This window comes from Lepidochelys kempii, chromosome 3 (genome assembly GCF_965140285.1).
Source record: "Lepidochelys kempii isolate rLepKem1 chromosome 3, rLepKem1.hap1, whole genome shotgun sequence".
Taxonomy (NCBI): domain Eukaryota; kingdom Metazoa; phylum Chordata; order Testudines; family Cheloniidae; genus Lepidochelys; species Lepidochelys kempii.
In genome coordinates, this window is record NC_136382.1 from 202,604,254 (window position 1) to 202,625,270 (window position 21,017).

Below are 21,017 nucleotides of genomic sequence, written 5' to 3' on the forward strand. Positions count from 1 at the left end.
GCAATTTTCTTTTGGCATCAGGAACGGCTAACATCCTTGCCTGCTGCAAAAACAAACTGCAATGTGAGAATTCATCTACAATGCCACAACCTTTCTCCTTGGGGGGAAGAGATAATTCAGTCCTGATTCTTCATCTCAATTCATGGCCTGATTCAAAGCCCACCGAAGTCAACGTAATGACCTCTGTTGACTATGTAGAGCATATATAATGAAAGCAACGTGGGCTACTTTCTCAATCGAGCTATGATTCCCCAAGCTGGGTTTTCTCCCAGACACTGGTGTTGATATGCCATGCCTTTTTTCATGAACAAATCTTTGTTTGAACATTTCATTGAAGAAAATAACATGAGCACTCAACAGGCTCAGGGGATAGTTTGGGGGAACTTTAATGTATTGCTAAGAGCCTGAAGTGTTCTCGCTGGATTTGCAGTAACAGCCACTGGCTATGAATCTCTTAATTTATTCATTTAGATTAGCAAAAAGCACTTCCTAGAGTCCATTAAACGAGAAGAAGAGGCAGATTATGGCAAACTTTTTGCCCTGCTGAGATTAGTATATATTGGTGGCACCCATTGGTTGGCAGCTTATCACCACCAGATGTGTCCATGGAGGGAAATCTGCAACATATTACCTATTTATTTGAAAAGGTTTAACTGAAAAATCCCAATTAGATCAATTCTCACTTACAAAAGTTCTCCTAGGACAGCATAAGCTGCAGCTGTGAACACTCTGTTTGCCAGAAGCTGGGAATAGGCAACAAGAGATGGATCACTTGATGATTACCTGTTCTGTTCATTCCCTCTTATGTACATGTAAGGGTCTACAAACAAATACTGCAAATTAATGCAGCTTTAGAAACTACGGGTCAGATCCTCAACTTGAGTTGCCATAGCTCCATTGACTGTTGTTGTTCTGGAATTTACACCAGCTAAGGATCTGGATTTATGACGTTATATGAAGCTACAACGAAAACCATGGGCGGGAAAGGCTAGTTGAACAGAGTCTGACTACAGATATTTGAGCACGATGTATACAGTAAGATAAGAGATGGTGCTAGATACTGGGGTTTCCAAAGAAGCCTAAGATAAGTAAGTGTCCAACATTGAATGAAATTCAGAACCGCCTTAGGCCCCTTTGCAAATCCCCATCTGAGTGAAAAAAAATTTAAAATTCACTTGTGCAGCTCTGTTAGCGGTCTAAACTGCACCAAAATAGCTCAATCAACTGAAGACCTGCAGGAACACCTTGTGCGGGAAAGCACCTTTTATTTACTCTTTGGATACCTTTCAGTGCTGACATACTTTTTAGATTTAGGAGTTCATTTTATTTAGCTTGTAAATTTAAAGTGGTCACTTGCTGACAGCTGGCAATGCGCCAGCTCTTCGGCTGGTTTAAATCGGCAAAGCTCCTCAGACTACAACAACCCAATGCTGATTCACACCAGCTGAGGAGCTAGCTCTAAAAGCTTTAATCCATTTTTACTCAGTCACCCAGGGAGCACATATGCCTCCTTCATCTTCCCCTAGCATTCCTGCAACTCTCCGTGAGTAGTTCCTCTGCGGACCATAGTGAATCTCACCCTAAGAGGGAAGGGTTAAGAATTTGCCCCACTATTTTTAAGTGTTAGCCAGGCACTTAGCAATTATCCAAACTTTGGCTGCTTTAAACTGTCAGTTGCTTTGGGCCTTTATATTAAACAATCCGTCCACGTCAAGCCCATGAAAAACAACCTACCGCGTACAGAGGTAATATGAAAAGGAAACAAAATACCACAATACCACAATGCTAGGAATGAGATTTTCTTTTTCCAAAATGAAACTCTAATCCAAACCAATTTCTCAAACGTCTGGTGATTTGGCCAGCATACAATGCTGCAGTGACGCTGGTGGTATACAGGCATTTTCAACTCACAGAAAAGTGACTTAAATTGGTTTATAAACCAATGTAGTGAATCAGGTGCAAAGCCTTCTCTGAACACTCTGTTTTTGGGTTATAAATAATAATATTTTGCTGCTATATTTTGCTTATAAGTACATCCAAGAGTCATCTTTAAGACTGTCCCAAATCAATTTCAACTAAAGCCAAATAAGCCTAGCTTAAAATGAAATACAAGTCTCCGCACCTTTTGCATCAGTTTGACTAAAATGGTTTTAAATCGCGCCTATAATTAAATGGGCTCAACTTTCTCATGTAATAATAATACCCAGGATTTATTCAATACGTTTCATCCACAGATCTCACAGGTGTTTAACAAAGGAGGTCAGAATCATTATCTCTATTTTCCAGATGGGGAAACTGAGGCACAAGGCAGTGACAAGACTTGCCCAAGGTCACCCAGCAGGCCCATGGGCAAGCAAAGAATAGAAGCTAGGTCTCCCAAGTCCCAGTCCAGTGCTTTATTGACTATGCAACACTGCTTGTCAAGGCAAGTCCTTATTCTCACAAGTCCTGTATACTGCTATAAACACATTTAAATAATAGATTTTTAAAAACCTACATTAAAGGAACTTTAAGCTTGCAAAAATCACACAGTCAAAAGTTAGGAAATGGCAGAACTGAAGTTGCCTGTGCTACCTTAATACAGCTGTCTTGTGTGTATGCATAATGATAGTTTTTAATTACATGACTGGCTGACACCTGGCATAGAAAATGTCACCCCTAATGCTTAAAGTTTGGCAAAGTTATAAGCAACAGAAAACAGGGTCTTATAATGAAAAGTGTTAGACAACCTTAATTTTGGGCAGCGCTACCTGCCTATAATAATTGTTTAGGATGTAAGTTCTCCAGGGCAGAGATTTCTCTTATGTGTGTGAACAGTGCCTTGCACAACTGGTCTCTGATCTCACATGGGATCTCTGGGCACTATCATGATACAACTAATACATGATGATAACCTTCCTGTTCTAAATCTGCATTCAAGAAACCAGCTAGTGACCAACAAGAAATGAAGTATTACCTACTGCTTCCCATTGGCTAAGATCCCTATAATCACCAATTGTACTGGATATTTAGTTTCAATATTATGTTTCTCACTAGAACATAGGAACATAAAAAAACAACAATTTAATGTGGTTTGTTATAGGAGTGCAGAACAAACCTTAGAGAACTCAGGTAGATAGATATATAGATATATAGCTCTGAAATCAAAAGCAGATAAAGATACTTTTATATATTTTATTTATTGGAAATTGCTCTTCTACTTAGTTTGCCCAGTTTTAGCCTGGAGCAAGTTTTTTACCTTCTTCAGTACAGGAGGTTTACAATAGGAATAGTGTAAACTCTAGCTGCATGAACTGTCTGTACTGTGCATTGCGGGTGGGTGGGAGCAGCTACAAGTATACAAGTAAGAGTACAGTGTGATGATAATTAGAGAAATCAAAGCTAAGTAAATGCAAATAATCTACATCCATGTATTGGTGACTGTGGTGTCTTGGAAAAATTAATCCGCTCTCTGTCCAGAGGAATGCACAGCCCGTGCTATCAATTTATTTGTTTTATTTAGGTGAGTAAAATGGAAACAGAGCAGTGTACTTTCATATGGAGGAGTGGGAATTAATGGGAGTCACACGGTTAAATAGCGGTGCATTGAGCTGAGAAATATACCATGAAGTAATACAAGATGTAGGGCCTGATTTACCCTGGCCCTGCAACTTGTGTAGTCATTTTCCCCAGTGCAATGTAAGTGGATGTAAAATGATACCATTCTGATGTGCTAGCATTTTACACCCACTTTACACAGGTACATGTGACCCTACTAGATGTGAGGCAGCAGTGAATGGGGCTCTGGGACTTTGAGAGCCAAATCGCCCCCTGCATTCAGTCTTAAATACAGAAGAACCACTGCAGTTTCACTGTGCACGGAGCTAATACGCAGAAAGGCCCTTCATGGAAGTCATATCCCTTGCATGCTTCATAGAATCATAGAATATCAGGGTTGGAAGGGACCTCAGGAGGTCATCTAGTCCAACCCCCTGCTCAAAGCAGGACCGATCCCCGACTAAATCATCCCAGCCAGGGCTTTGTCAAGCCTGACCTTAAAAACTTCTAGGGAAGGAGATTCCACCACCTCCCTAGGTAACGCATTCCAGTGTTTCACCACCCTCCTAGTGAAAAAGTTTTTCCTAATATCCAACCTAAATCTCCCCCATTGCAACTTGAGACCATTACTCCTTGTTCTGTCATCTGCTACCACTGAGAACAGTCTAGAGCCATCCTCTTTGGAACCCCCTTTCAGGTAGTTGAAAGCAGCTATCAAATCCCTCCTCATTCTTCTCTTCTGAAGACTAAACATCCCCAGTTCCCTCAGCTTCTCCTCATAAGTCATGTGTTCCAGTCCCCTAATCATTTTTGTTGCCCTCCTCTGGACTCTTTCCAATTTATCCACATCCTTCTTGTAAGGTGGGGCCCAAAACTGGACACAGTACTCCAGATGAGGCCTCACCAATGTCGAATAGAGGGGAACGATCTCGTCCCTTGATCTCCTGGCAATGCCCCTACTTATACATCCCAAAATGCCATTGGCTTTCTTGGCAACAAGGGCACACTGTTGACTCATATCCAACTTCTCATCCACTGTAACCCCTAGTTCCTTTTCTGCAGAACTGCTGCCGAGCCATTTCGTCCCTAGTCTGTAGCGGTGCATGGGATTCTTCCGTCCTAAGTACAGGACTCTGCACTTGTCCTTGTTGAACCTCATCAGATTTCTTTTGGCCCAAAGCTCTGCTCCATGGTGCTTCCCTTTGCATTGGAAGTTTGGGCACATGGCAATGGCAGGCTGGAGGAGCTGATCATATACTAAACTCCCCAAGTGTGTGGGGGGGGGAAGAGGGGAGGGGGCCTAAATGTATCACACACAACACAATGCACCAGGTCATTAGATTTCTTCCGGCAACTAACAGATGTTACTAGATCGCAGGCCCTGGTTCTCATGGGAGACTTCAATCACCCTGATATCTGCTGGGAGAGCAACACAGCGGTGCACAGACAATCCAGGAAGTTTTTGGAAGGCGTAGCGGACAATTTCCTGGTGCAAGGGCTGGAGGAACCAACTAGGGGCAGAGCTCTTCTTGACCTGCTGCTCACAAACCGGGAAGAATTAGTAGGGGAAGCTCAAGTGGATGGGAACCTGGGAGGCAGTGACCATGAGATGGTCGAGTTCAGGATCCTGACACAGGGAAGAAAGGAGAGCATCAGAATACGGACCCTGGACTTCAGAAAAGCAGACTTTGACTCCCTCAGGGAACTGGTGGGCAGGATCCCCTGGGAGAATAACATGAAGGAGAAAGGAGTCCAGGAGAGCTGGCTGTATTTTAAAGAATCCTTATTGAGGTTACAGGGACAAACCATCCCGATGTGTAGAAAGAATAGTAAATATGGCAGGCGACCAGCTTGGCTTAACAGTGAAATCCTTGCTGATCTTAAACACAAAAAAGAAGCTTACAAGAAGTGGAAGATTGGACAAATGACCAGGGAAGAGTATAAAAATATTGCTCGGGCATGCAGGAGGGAAATCAGGAAGGTCAAATCATACCTGGAGTTGCAGCTAGCAAGAGATGTTAAGAGTAACAAGAAGGGTTTCTTCAGGTATGTTAGCAACAAGAAGAAAGTCAAGGAAAGTGTGGGTCCCTTACTGAATGAAGGAGGCAACCTAGTGACAGAGGATGTGGAAAAAGCTAATGTACTCAATGCTTTTTTTGCCTCTGTCTTCACGAACAAGGTCAGCTCCCAGACTACTACACTGGGCAGCACAGCATGGGAGGAGGTGACCAGCCCTCTGTGGAGAAAGAAGTGGTTCGCGACTATTTAGAAAAGCTGGACGAGCACAAGTTCATGGGGCCGGATGCGCTGCATCCGAGAGTGCTAAAGGAGTTGGTGGATGTGATTGTAGAGCCATTGGCCATTATCTTTGAAAACTCATGGCGATCGGGGGAAGTCCCGGATGACTGGAAAAAGGCTAATGTAGTGTCCATCTTTAAAAAAGGGAAGGAGGAGGATTCGGGGAACTACAGGCCAGTCAGCCTCACCTCAGTCCCTGGAAAAATCATGGAGTAGGTCCTCAAGGAATCAATTCTGAAGCACTTAGAGGAGAGGAAAGTGATCAGGAACAGTCAGCATGGATTCACCAAGGGCAAGTCATGCCTGACTAATCTAGTTGCCTTCTATGACGAGATAACCTGCTCTGTGGATGAGTGGAAAGCAGTGAACGTGTTGTTCCTTGACTTTAGCAAAGCTTTTGACACAGTCTCCCACAGTGTCCTTGCCAGCATGTTAAAGAAGTATGGGCTGGATGAATGGACTATAAGGTGGATAGAAAGCTGGCTAGATTGTCAGGCTCAACGGGTAGTGATCAATGGCTCCATGTCCAGGTGGCAGCTGGTATCAAGTGGAGTGCCTCAAGGGTCGGTCCTCGGGCTGGTTTTGTTCAGTATCTTCATAAATGATCTGGAGGATGGTGTGGATTGCACCCTCAGCAAGTTTGCAGATGACACTAAACTGGGAGGAGAGGTAGATATGCTGGAGGGTAGGCATAGGATACACAGGGACCTAGACAAATTGGAGGATTGGGCCAAAAGAAATCTGATGAGGTTCAACAAGGACAAGTGCAGAGTCCTGCACTTAGGACAGAAGAATCCCATGTACCGCTACAGACTAGGGACCCAATGGCTAGGCAGCAGTTCTGCAGAAAAGGACCTAGGGGTGACAGTGGATGAGAAGCTGGATATGAGCCAACAGTGTGCTGTTGTAGCCAAGAAGGCCAATGGCATTTTGGGATGTATACATAGGGGCATTGCCAGCAGATCGAGGGACGTGATTGTTTCCCTCTATTCGGCATTGGTGAGGCCTCATCTGGAGTACTGTGTCCAGTTTTGGGCCCCACACTACAAGAAGGATGTGGACAAATTGGAAAGAGTCCAGAGGAGGGCAACAAAAATGATTAGGGGACTGGAACATATGACTTATGAGGAGAGACTGAGGGAACTGGGATTGTTTAGTCGTGGAAGAGAAGACTGAGGGGGGATTTGATAGCTACTTTCAACTACCTGAAAGGGGGTTCCAAAGAGGATGAATCTAGACTGTTCTCAGTGGTAGCAGATGACAGAACAAGGAGTAATGGTCTCAAGTTGCAATGAGGGAGGTTTAGGCTGGATATTAGGAAAAACTTTTCCACTAGGAGGGTGGTGAAACACTGGAATGCGTTACCTAGGGAGGTGGTGGAATCTCCTTCCTTAGAAGTTTTTAAGGTCAGGCTTGACAAAGCCCTGGCTGGGATGATTTAGTTGGGGATTGGTCCTGCTTTGAGCAGGGGGTTGGACTAGATGACCTCCTGAGGTCTCTTCCAACCCTGATATTCTATGATTAGCAGGAAATACTCCTGAGCCTCAACCTCGCTTAGATCTTGAGCAAAGCCTGTTGACTTGGCTTTTGTAAGGGGGACAGCACTTTGCCTTAACTAAGTAACGTACCAGCTATTGGGCTAGACCCACACTGAGGCACCTTTACACTTACAGAAGACTTAGTGTCAATCAGAATTGGGCTCCTTATGTTTCAGGCAGTAATGTATTTGGGAGTTCAACTTTTACCTGCTCCAGGAGATGAGGGTTCAAACCCACTGGATGTATCACTGCACGTGTTGGAAGCTTGCTCAGAGAGCTTCTTTTTTGAACTTCCGTCGGCAGACTTTTGTGATTTCTTTTTATTCTTCACCAGAATTTTGTACATTAAGTCCATAGGGCTTGGAAGGGGAATGCCACTTTCAAGCTTAGAGGAAAGAAGGAGAGATGTGTAATAAATAAAATGGTCCCACGCCAGCTTCTCATTCTCCCCATGATACAATGTACAGTTGTGCAATCCAAAATGTAACCCCGTTTTAAGATGAAGCGTGGTTTGCACAACAGGTAGGCTCTGTGCTAAACAAAACAGCACCAATGAAGGTGCTTTAGAAGATAAAGAAAAAATGCACTATGAAATATCTACAACAGTAACCATAAGAAGTATTATTTCCAATGTGAAAGCCCAGATTATAAAAGAGTAGATGTTAGAGCCAATTTTGATTTAGAGGATTAGCTCACAATAATCTCCAGATCAGAAACCATATGCTTAAACCAATAATAGCATACATTACTTTTAAAAACCCCAAACCCAAAAATCCAGCAGCTTCAATCTCGTAAGGCGGTATATGAAGAGCAACAGAAAACTGAAATATGCAAATACATATTCATACATATGCTTATGATCAGGGAAATACCAAACCATCTTACTGGGTATTTTTCCAGTGGATCCATGAGCAGTGCATCTCCAAAAATTAATCTGCAATATTCTGCCATTTTGGCTTGCTGCTTAGGGCTAGAAGGGGGGAAAGGATAGAATTAAGTGAGACTTATTCATACTGCAAGCTGAAAGCAGCAGTAATGGAAAAATCTAATATCCCTTAACTCGATGAAAGGGTAATTTCCTGATCCTATCATTGTAAATTGTTCACAATGATCTTGATTCATCATACAATTATTCTGACTTCTCTGACAGCTCTTATCGCAGAGCTCATACATGAAATAGTACAATAAAGGCACTGGCCATTTGAAGTCATAAATAGTGAGACTGCCCTTGTCACATAGAGACAAATATTCACATGCACTTTACAGAATATAAAAACTGAATATATCGGTTGTGGGAGTGATCGAAATAAACTGTTACACATGTTTGGCTCTTTAGACAACCTATTTAAATATGTTTTCCTTCATCATACTTTTAGGTCACATCAAGGATTTTCAAGGTATATCTATGCCTTTATTCCCCCCCCACCCCCCTTTTGCTTTTCTTCTTTGTAACTTGAGAATGTAAAGCAGAAGAGACAAAAAAGAGAAAAGGGGTTTTCCTTTTCAACGGCACTTCCAACATCTTGCACAGAGTCACATAGAAACTTTCTCAAACATGGTCACCCTCCGGCCAGTTCTACACTAGTGGTTTTGGTTTTTTTACTGCCATAGCTTTGTTGGCAAAAGACCTATTTTCAGCGCAGTCATAATGGCATAATTCTGCTTAGGCTGATATATCTTATATGGTGTTTGGGAAACAGGCATAAGCACAGTTTTTTGGTATAGGAGAGCTTTGCTGGAAAAGCTATACTGATCAGCAACATCTTCCTAACGTAGACCTGGCCTTAGCAACAAGCTCCTGGAGCAAGTAGCTGGATAATTATTTTAGCCTGTAGTGTGGACCACTGTTGAGACTGCCCCTTATCAGACGCTTGTCTACCTATATCATATTGTACTACAGTAAATTACTTTGGTGGTTTTCATGACATCCACTAGGGATAAGTCAAACTGAGCAGACTGTGCTTACGGCCAGTTTACCCAAAGTGCAAACCAAGAGTGAAATTATGTCTACATATCATTGTTTTGGGAGTTTTAGGACTACAGATAGGTTATAATAAATGCCACTTGCATAGCCTTAGAATGCGGCCTGCAGCTCCAGTTTTTTTATAACCACAGGGACAGGTTAAAACTGTTCAACTACAGGGTTTGTTTCGTTAGTGAAATCAAACAAAAAGCAATTTCTGTTCACAGATCATGGACGACACATGGACACGCCAAACAGTTATCGTTGCATCTATTGTTGATAACAGAATGTATCTATATAAATTAATATAGAAGAGGTGAGGCCCTAGGTTTTTTCTGTCAAGTTACAGTCCCGTGTATCACAACGTTTGGGAACCCCGCTGTTACAATCATATCTCCTCACAGGAGGTTGAAACTCGAGCTGGGTGGGAAACAGTTTTCTAGTCTCGTGAATATTTTTGAGCATTGTGGGGTTTGTTTTGTTTTTTGTTTCTCAATTTGGAGAAAAAGTTGAAAATTTTGAAAATATTCATAAACCAAAAAAGGCCAACCCCTCCCCCCCAAAAAATTCAGTTTTGGTCATTGAAACGTTTGGTTTTGGTCAGTTTGAAACAATACATTTTCAGTGTTGACATTTTTTTCTTTTGTAAAACCTTTTAAGAGGACATTTGGAACAGGAAAACAGGATTTTTTATTTTGAACATTCTGAAATGAAATGTTTTCTTCTTTTTGTTAAGTTGGAAAATTCATCGAACCACACCCTGTTTCATGAACAGTTTGGATTTCGATGAATCTGCATTTTTCAATGAAAAACAACTCCTCCAAAAATTCCCAACCAGCTCTAGTTGAAAGGACAACTGCCCAGCTGACAGGAACAATTTTTAATCTACTTCTCGACTAACCTTTTACAAACACAAATAAACTAGTGCATCTACTTTAAACTACCCTATTGTACTAGCTCTAGTGTACTACCAGGGCAGCGTGAAAGAACCTTAGTGTAAATGAGAATCTAGCCAAAAGTGTTTGGATAAACTTGCAGTTCAGCAATATGCACTGTTCACATTACTGAACACCCCATTCTGTTGCCCAGCTTGCCCTCTTATTATGGTCACTAATTATTCATTGTGTGCCAGCAGTGTAGTTGGTAATGGAAAGATAGCTGGTGACACAGTGAGTAAATCAGAGATAGGACCAAGCCTGGATGTCATTTAACTCAGAATCGGAATCTCCCAAAGTTCAGCATTGCTCCCATTTGGGGGATTCTGTCTTTAGCAGCCATAGGTTAAAACAGTCACAAACTTCAGTTGCCCACAGTACATATGGATGTAGATTTTAAATGATTCCACAAAGCTATGTGGGGTTTTAAACCGCTACGTTTTTCATCACTGCAGTATTTTGTTAATGCTGTCACTTAAAGTTAGCCAGTTCTGCAAGAAAGTTAAGATGCAGGTTCAGTCTCAGGCATAATATTAGAAAGATGCGTAGGAAGCAAAGAGAGCTAAGAGCCCTCAAGAGAAGGGTTGGTGGAGAATGCAGTGACTTGGGGGTGAAGGTAGAGTGTTATAGTCCTTATCTAACCGGCAGCTCCTTTTCAAACAAATAAAACAGACAGGGTGCACAAAACACCCCTAGCTCTCTGTGGAAAGTGGGTGGGTGAGTGGGGATTTGTTATAACTCCTGCCTCCATGGGGAAATTATTATAGGCAAGTTCATCTTAATTTTCTCAACTAGTATGTATTTCTAACGGATCCACACTCCTAGAGAGTATGATGTTCAAAGTCTGTTCCTCTTTAAACCAAACCCCACATTATCTAAAACTTAGGAACAGGCATAAGATTAGATTTTAAAAGGGCACATCAACAGAAAAAAAAAACCCAGATGTCTGGAGGTAGTGAGAGTTTCACTCCTACACAACAGCAAAATCTTATAGCACTTCAGAGAGAATTTAGGTTTAGAACTATCCTCGCTAGAAGTAATACTAGAAGGAAATTGTACAATCCTGTCCTAACCCCACATCGAACTCTCTCTCTATTTATCTCACTTCTCAGTGTGTGAAGAACTAACAGTTTATAACATACTGAGCCACGCAGTAATGATCCGTACTGTATGGAATTGTACCAGCAGTATGCGAAATGGAGAACCCTCCCAAAAGGTGCAACGGCAAAGGACTTTATTTACAAGATAAAGGAGGAGCGTAATACCTTTGTACTTTCAATATGTGTTAAGCAGGAAATACACAAACTGATATTTGTCCCTTTACTTAGATTGTGAAATTCTGTGACAAGGACCATTCTTTTTGTTTTGTGTATGTACAACACCTAGTACAATGCAGTCCTACTTTATAACTGGGTCTCCTAGGCATTGCATATAATAATAGCCTATTATTTATGAACTGTTGACAATGTGCTACTGCTGTACTAGCCATGCATAAAGTCACAGTCCTTCCCCAGAAGTTTAAAAGATTGTAAAGAGGATTCTGAAAAAGAAACTTTGCTAAAAGCACTATTGTAACTCTGGCAAACCAGGTGCCAGCTCTTGCCAAGACTGCAGGCATTAGCTAAGGACTAACAGCCGCATAGCTGAAGACCAGAACAGTTCACCTGTATGTTAGTTTTGCTCAAAATAGGTATTAGTCTTATAAGAATGTATTTAGTGTTTTTTATTCTATGAGATGCTTGTAAATTGCTGCATGCCTTAATCTCACTTGTAATGTCGGTATTCCATGTGATCAGAAAATCTGTAGATTTTGTTTTATAACTTTGAAAATGTTTGCTCTGAACTAGTGAGCCCCGGCATGGGAATCATCCCCCACTCCACCCTCCATCCAGAAGGACTATCAAAATCAGATGGGCCATCCAGGAACATCACCATACAAAGGCTTGGTTAATGGCCACATCACACCTGCGAAATGCTACATGCAAGGAAGGTCCTCCTGTGGACTTGGAAGCTGAATGAAGGAAATAAAACAAGAAGTTTCCATCTCACCCTTCGCTGTTTGAACTCTTAGGGCCAGAGGCTCTAAATGGAGGCAGAAATCCCCAAGGTTCTGTCTGAAAGACACTTTGAATTGATAAATCACTACAGCTCCATCACTCTTAGGATTTAAATGGTAACTCATTTGTGTGTATACATTTGCTTGGTTTAATCTGTAAATAACTCTTATTTCTTTTTCCTAGTTAATAAACCTTTAGACAGTTTATTACAGGACTGCTACAGATGCTGTCTTTGGTGTAAAATCTAGGGTACCAGTTGATCTGAGGTAAGTGGCTGATCTCTTGGGACTGGAAGCAATCTGAATGTGGTGTGATTTTTAGCGTAAGTGACAATTTATCACTAAGTCCAGTTTGTCTGAGTGTCAAGACAGACTGGAGAGGCTAAGGGGACTGTCTGTGACTCCATGGAAGGACTGCTGTAGTGATCCTGGAGTTCACATTTGTTACTGGCTTGGTGAAATCTAATTTTAGATCACAGCATCAATTTGGAGTGTCTGCCCTGAGGTAAGCACTCAAGGCTATGAGCCTCTCCAGAGAGCATAACATCTATTAATATTTGTAATACTAATTCTAGACAGAAAACAGCAAGGTGAGTTTGCCTTTAATTAAGTTTAATCTTAAAATGGATCTTAGAGGGATATTGTCCAAGGATTACTTAACCTTTTAGCTGCTAGGTCATGAGTATGTTTCTAATTATAGAGGTGTCTGCCTTCAGATTTTTAGATACCTTGTATTAATCTCACTTCAAAACTCAAGGTCTTTCTGAGGCTTTTCCAATGCTTTCAAGGGTCTAAATGTTTCCCCGCCCCCCACTCCATTTTGTGGGTCCATTTCTTAGTGCTGTTTTTTTCAGTATGCTGCCTTTGACCTCAATATTCATTACTAAATGATGATATATCTTAACATTATAATTATTTTCTATACTGTAAAACCTACACACAATACTGGATGCCTTAGTGAGTCATGAATGACATTTATTTTTTATGATTATTATTATCATCAGTGCCAAGGACCTAGTCATGGACCTGAACCCCATTACATAAGAATGGCAATACTGGGTCAGACCAATGGTCCATTTGCCAGGTGTTTCAGAGGGAATGAACAGAACAGGCTATTATCGAGTGATCCATCCCCCTGTAGTCCAGTCCCAGCATCTGGCAGTCAGAAGCTTAGGGACACTTAGCACATGGGGTTGTGTCCCTGACCATCTTGGCTAATAGCCACTGATGGCCTCCATGAACTTATCTAGTACTTTTCTGAATCCAGTTAATAGTTTTATGCATCCCCTGGCAATGAGTTCCACAGGTTGACTGTGTATTGTGTGAAGCAATACTTCCTTTTGTTTGTTTTAAAACTGCTGCCTGTTACATTCACTGGGTGAACCCTGGTTCTTATGTTATGTGAAGGGGTAAATAACACTTTCCCATTCACTCTCTCCACACCATTCATGATTTTATAGACCTCTATCACATCGTCTCTTTTCAGAGCCGAATAGTCCAAATCTTTTTAATCTCTACTCTTACGGAAGCTTTTCTATATCACTTATAATTTTTGTTGCCCTTCTTGGTACCTTTTCCAATTCTAATACAACTTTTAGTAATGGGGCAACCAGAACTGCATGCAGTATTCAAGGTGTGGGCATATGGTAGATTTATATAGTAGCTTTATGATATTTACTATCTTATTACCTATCCCTTTCCTAATGGTTCCTAACATCCTGTTAGCTTTTTTAACTGCTGTTGCCTATTGAGCAGATATTTTCAGAGAGCTATCCACAATGACCCAAATATCTCTTTCTTGTGTGGTAACAGCTTATTTAGACTGCATCATTTTTGATGTATAGTATGTTTTTCAATGTGCATTACTTTTCGTTTGTCAACATTAAATTTCATCTGCCATTTTATTACCTAGTCACCCAGTTTTGTGAGATCCCTTTGTAGCTCTTCATAGTCTGCTTTGGATTTAGCTATTTTGTATCATCTGCAAACTTTGCCACCTCACTGTTTACCCTGTTTTCCAGATTATTTATGAATATGTCGAACAGCACTAGTCTCAGAACAAATCCCTGGGGGATCCCGCTATTTATCTCTCTCCATTCTGAAAACTGACCATTTATTCCTAACCCTTTGTTTCTTCTCTTGTAACCAGTTAGTGATCCTTGCAAGGACCTTCCCTCTTATCCCATGACTGCTTGCTTTGCTTAAGAGCCTATGGTGAGGGACCTTATCAAAGGCTTTATGAAAGTCTAAGTACACTGTATCACCTCTGTCCACGTGTTTGTTGACCCCCTCAAAGAATTCTAGTAGATTGGCAAGGTATGATTTCCCTTTACAAAAGTCATCTTGACTCTTCCGCAACACCATCTATGTGTCTGATAATTCTGTTCTTTGCTATAGTTTCAACCTGGTTCTGAAGTAAGGCTTGTCAGCCTGGAATTGCCAGGATCGCCTCTGGAGCCCTGTTTAAAAAAAACACTTATCCAGGCTTATCCATTGTGCTAGGTGCTGTACAAACACAAAAAGACAATCCCTGATCCAAGGAGCTTACAATATAAGACAAGAAACAACAGGTTAATACAGACAGATGCGGGAGGTATGGAGATATGTGTTTGAAAGTTTAACAAATGGGCAGTGCAGATTGGCATCATTGGCCAATCAGAGGCGAGCTTTGACAGCTTGACAGTGAAAGAGAGATGATAAGTAGGGTGGGGATTGACCGTGAAGGGCCTTGAAAGTGAATACAAGCAGCCAATGTTTGATGTGATAGAGATGGAGAAGCCAGTGGAAGAATGCAAAACGTGGCCAAAGCATCTGACTAGGAAAATTATCTTAGTAGCAGGATTCTGAATGGATAGGAACAGGGCAAAATTGCCTTTGTCAAGGCCAGAGAGAAGGTTGTTGCAGTATCGAGACATGAGATCATAAGAGCCTGGATAAGTGTTTTAGCTGTCTGGATGGGGGGAAAAACGCTGTCTCTTAGAGATGTTGTGCACAAAGAATCATCAAGATTTAGACATAATCTAGATGTGTGGACCAAGAGCGAGGTTGTCAAGGTTCCTCCCCCACTCTGAACTCTAGGGTATAGATGTGGGGACCTGCATGAAAAAACCTCCTAAGCTTATCTTTACCAGCTTAGGTCAAAACTTCCCCAAGGTACAAAATATTCCCCCCGTTGTCCTTGGACTGGCCGCTACCACCACCAAACTAATACTGGTTACTGCGGGAGAGCTGTTTGGACGCGTCTTTCCCCCCAAAATACTTCCCAAAACCCTGCACCCCACTTCCTGGACAAGGTTTGGTAAAAAGCCTCACCAATTTGCCTAGGTGACTACAGACCCAGACCCTTGGATCTTAAGAACAATGAACAATCCTCCCAACACTTGCACCCCCCCTTTCCTGGGAAATGTTGGATAAAAAGCCTCACCAATTTGCATAGGTGACCACAGACCCAAACCCTTGGATCTGAGAACAATGAAAAAGCATTCAGTTTTTTACAAGAAGACTTTTAATAAAAAAAATAGAAGTAAATAGAAATAAAGAAATCCCCCCTGTAAAATCAGGATGGTAGATATCTTACAGGGTAATTAGATTCAAAAACATAGAGAACCCCTCTAGGCAAAACCTTAAGTTACAAAAAAGATACACAGACAGAAATAGTTATTCTATTCAGCACAATTCTTTTCTCAGCCATTTAAAGAAATCCTAATCTAACACATACCTAGCTAGATTACTTACTAAAAGTTCTAAGACTCCATTCCTGTTCTGTCCCTGGCAAAGATGACTACAGACAGACACAGACCCTTTGTTTCTCTCCCTCCTCCCAGCTTTTGAAAGTATCTTTTCTCCTCATTGGTCATTTTGGTCAGGTGCCAGCGAGGTTACCTTTAGCTTCTTAACCCTTTACAGGTGAGAGGAGCTTTCCCCTGGCCAGGAGGGATTTCAAAGGGGTTTACCCTTCCCTTTATATTTATGACAGAGGTCCAAGCTGAAAATGACACGCAGATTATGGTGCCACATATTGGAATAGTGGTAAGGAAAACGGAGCAGCTAATTCACATGGTATCAAATTCCATGAGGTTTAAGTCCTTTTGGGAAAAATATTGAAAGGTAATAAATATTTACCTCAGGTGATCTAATAGTCACTAAAAAAAAATGACATGACCAAAGCATACAGGGTAAAATCATGTACCAGCTGAAGTCAATGGCAAAATTCTCATTGACTTTGATGCAATCGGGATTTCACCCAAAATTTTCAGTGAAGACAAATCTAATAGCTGAGAATTACAGGGAAAATTCTGGTCCCACGGAAATAACTGGGAGTTGACTTCCATGAGACCAGGATTTACATAAATTCTCCAAAAGTGCAAGCTCTAAAAGTACTTAGCATTAGAAACTGGTATTTAGGCCTGAATGATCATGAAAATCTAAAAGAAAAATAATGTTCCATCTAAACGGAAAGGCAGAAGAAGCATTCCATGAAATTAGATGAGGGATTCTCTGACTGGCATGACTAATTGCCGTATTCTCCAGTAACTTGTGAAGAAATGAAAGTCTAATTATAACATGCAGTCAAATAACTGGAAGTGGTATTTGGCCAAGGCAAAATTAGAAGCTTCACACATTAAATGGGATAATTTATTGCAGCAGAAAGTTAACAACAACCAATACCAATAGTTAATCAACCTTAAAGCCAAATAAAACAACACATTTGATATTGCTTTCCCAAATATCCTTTGTTAATAATTTGTTATTGTCATCACAACACATGAAAGAGCACTGCAGATAATACATGTAGGGCCTGATTCATCTCTCTGTTACTGCAGTTTTCTGATGCTGACACACCATTGATTTCTATGGGGTAACATTGGCGTAAAACTGGAGTAACACAGTGGAAACTACTCCTGGTTTTTCATCTTCCTGGAATTTTACAACATATCTAGTTGTGACTAAAATGTAATCCCATTTTTAAAAGATATTTTGGCACTTATTTTACTTCTGAAAATAATTGTTTTCTTTTTTGCAATTATTAATTTCTTTCTTTTTCTAAAAAATTATTAATTTCTTTGTTTCTTTAAAATAAAGTGGAGGCTGGTGCTCTGGAAAAGACCTTATCCTTAATGCTTTTTGTTTAATCTGTAGACCTGAACAGTTGAGATAATAAATAGGTCATTATGCTGATTCTCCTATCTGCCTTTTCTAAACAAAGTTTGTTGACTCTGGGTCAGATTCAGATTTGATGTGTAAGGTGATGTAAGTTATACATTAGTGGGTACGTGTAAAGGAGTCTAATTGAGTGTCAGCTGGTGTGATTTACATAGGAGCCAGAATAAAGGTTTTACCAGTGAAAGAAACTAACAGGTGTAGGAAAAAATAGGTCAACCCCTCAACTTTAACTTGTACAATACATTTCTCCAGTCTCTCAGAGTGAAAGTGACAAACTGAGATTCCCTTCCACACATTTTGCTACCTTTAACCACACCTTTGAATTTGGTCCTATGGGTACATTTCAAACTTCTGATCATCCAGGGTTCCTGATTTCTTTCGTCAGTGGAAGGAGGGGTTGATACAAAGGGGTGATTGGAGGGGGAATGGGAGCAAGACCGACAATCAGCATAGTGTCAGTGTTGTATGGGTCAACTGCAGATGAAATGGGATGCATGTGATTTTTCCCTAATTTTTTTTGGTGACAGTTTTGCTATGATGTAGAGACACCCCAGTTCACTATAAGACAATGGGATCTTAGATTCTGCTAAAAAGGAGGGATGAGTAGCTATATCTCGACATTAATTTTGCTCTGTGAATCAATCAGTGTGGGCAATGAAGAACAGTGCATTTAGTATCCATTGGTAAGCAAATCCATCCCTTTTTCTTTTTATCTTTGTCTAATAGCACAAAAAGAGGGAGTCCCAAAATATTTCCCGACTCCATGACTAATCATATATATTTTGGAGCTCAGAGGAGGGGAAGTAGGGGTGAGGGGAGAGACAGTTTTTTTCCACAGGAGATTTTTCAAGATTTTAACATTTTTCCCAACCACATTGGCACAGAATGACAAAATCCTGAAAATTTGCCCAAACCAAAAATGTGAGAAAAAAAAATTGGTTCTGGTCAATCAAAACATTTTGTTTTGCATTCAGCTTTTTTAATTAAAAAAATTACTATTCACCTAAATTTCTAAATGAAAAGTCCTTCCAAATCAAACAAGCAAAACTTCTTGTGTTGAAAGCATCAAAGTGAGACGTTTCAACAATTTCAAGACTTTTTTCTCAAAAGTTTTTTAAATCAGGAAATTTGTCAGAACTGAACCTTTCATGCAAGAAAGTGTTGGTTTAAACAAATCTGCATTTTTTGCCAGAAAGAGGTTTGGTTGAAAAATTACTGACCAACTCCAACATACACACACACACACACGCTAAGCCCACTTCTGGGCTCTCCTCTAAGACACACTGTGGACAACTTCCACTCTCGTTTACACTCGTGCCACCTCCAAGGAAATTGCTGTGTACATTAAAATAGATTATGGGGCATATTCTCTCTCGCGCTCTCTTTCATTTTTGTTATGTTTACTGTCAATGCGAATTTCACATACTCTGCTGGAGTAGAACCTTACTCCAGGAGTAAGCCCATTAAAATCACTGAGGCTACTTGGGCAGAAAGATACTATTGAACCTGAGTGCAGGTGAGAGAATTTGGCCAATAATTATTAAAACATTCCCCTCACATTCAAGGCTCCAGCAAGATACCTAAGCTTGTGCCTAACTTTAAGAAGGTGAGTAATCTCATTTAAATCAATCAGACTACTCACATACTGAAAGTTATGCACATGTTCAAGTACCTTAAGGGCTTACATGTAGGATGACAAATTCAGTAATTATGATGATTGACGATAATGCCAGATAACAAAAATGCTAAATAATCTTGTGTCTTGACATTGTAACACTGTATAATAAACATTGTAACACCATAATTACTTACGAATCCACATGGTTTTCAAAGGAAAGGAGGATCGGAAAAGGCGATGTCTTAAATGCACACTCAGCAATAGCTTCTATTACTTCCTAAAGAAATTAGGACACAGATAGGTTACACACCCTTTATGTCTCCAGGAGATATATTTTGGTTCTTGATCTAACTTATCTATCTGCAAAGCAAACACAAGAGAACTCAGTGCCTTCCAAAACCATGCCCAGACTTTTTATTCTGAACAACTTGAAAGCTCTGGATGTGCTTTTACAGTCTGATCTACAATCTGATCTCCAAAGTGTTACCTCACTCCAAACGTGGTTTTGTGCCTCTCTGTGACTGAACCTATAGGTTATTGTACAACTTTTTGCAGGTCATGATTCATTCCATGCCTAAAGTTATACCTTTCATGGATTATTTTGAATAATTAAAATAATCATGTTTTATTTGACAAGCCTGTTGTATCTTCTAAGTAGCATCTTTCTTTTTCTTTTCTCGTTTCTTTTTTTTTTTGTAAAATCCGTAGTACTCTGATGCACAAATTTTCAGTCCTCTCCTGTTTGTTGTGGGAAAAGCCTTCAAGGCACAATACAAAAAAGACTGTTTCATTGAGTTTTAGCATCCTACTATGTAATAATCTATAAAACATATATTCAGAAATGGAACCATTTATTTGTAAAGGCTGCCTTTCAGCCTTGACTGAAGATGGCAATAGTTTATCTACCGGAGGAATCATTTTATGACACTAATTTTAGCTGCGTGCCCATTTTATCCTATATCAATGCACATATTGTTAGAAATAATTCACATTTCCCTCTTGAAATACAAACCTGCTTCCAGATGAATTCGCTTTAGCATCGAAGATTGTTATACCCATACAGTGATTAAAAAAAAAAAATGAGTCAAGCACCAAAAATCATACAATGGAATGCAAAATAATGAGGGTTTTTTAATCTAGTGAGAGTTCTTTTAATTTACTTTCTGGCTTTTGAACTTTTAGAAGTCACCTTCCCAAGCTATGCTATACAACCACGAGGGTTGGAAATTAATTTTATTTTAATGAAAGCTGAGATTCCGGTGCATTCACACAACTCTAGGGCCCAGGGATTTAAGAAAAAACACCAAATATAGCAAGAGTTGGCAACACTGAGTGTATATCCTGATGTTCCCTATAGAAACATCAGATTATATCTATACTGTATGGAGCAGATCCTGACCTGAAGTCAATGGAGATATGACTATTTACACCAGCTGAAGAACTGACTCACCAGTGATATGACTGTATACACATGCACACACTCCCCACATAATAAATAGCAAACTTTACACACTTAACTACCTCACTGGCACACTGATCATTAACCCAGCTCTACCAAGATTACTTCTCATTCTCTAGCCTCTGAGCTTCAAAAGCTTCAAAAGCCATTTGTTTTTTCCTTTTCCCAAATGTGGAATCTTCCTCCTCAGGGCCTAGCATGGGTCGATTCTATCTAGCAATAGGTTTCTGGTTACATGTTTATTTGTAGAAGTAAAACTGATAAATAAATGATACATAAGTAAGCAGTCGGATATCTCATGAACCATGAGAGTTAGCAACAGACACTGCACGCCATTGGACAGTACAAAATACCTCATTCTAGATGAAACTTGCTTCTAGCCCAGGTAGATCACAAAACACTGATGTCACCTTACATTTGTGACACTGGGTGGGATTTTTTTATTAGTAC

General features: G+C 40.4%; 1 protein-coding gene across 10 annotated transcripts in view; it reads right to left on the minus strand.

Annotated features, from left to right (window-relative positions):
* Nucleotides 1-21,017, minus strand: part of PLCB1 (phospholipase C beta 1) — a 653,791-nt gene that overhangs the window by 153,158 nt on the left and 479,616 nt on the right. For all 10 annotated transcript variants that reach the window (XM_073339660.2, XM_073339659.2, XM_073339667.2 and 7 more), the window contains exons 12-14: nt 19,303-19,385; nt 8,259-8,343; nt 7,581-7,758 (exon numbers count right to left, since the gene is read on the minus strand). In XM_073339660.2, the coding sequence (XP_073195761.1) occupies nt 7,581-7,758; nt 8,259-8,343; nt 19,303-19,385 (346 nt within the window). The remainder of the gene's footprint in view (nt 1-7,580; nt 7,759-8,258; nt 8,344-19,302; nt 19,386-21,017) is intronic.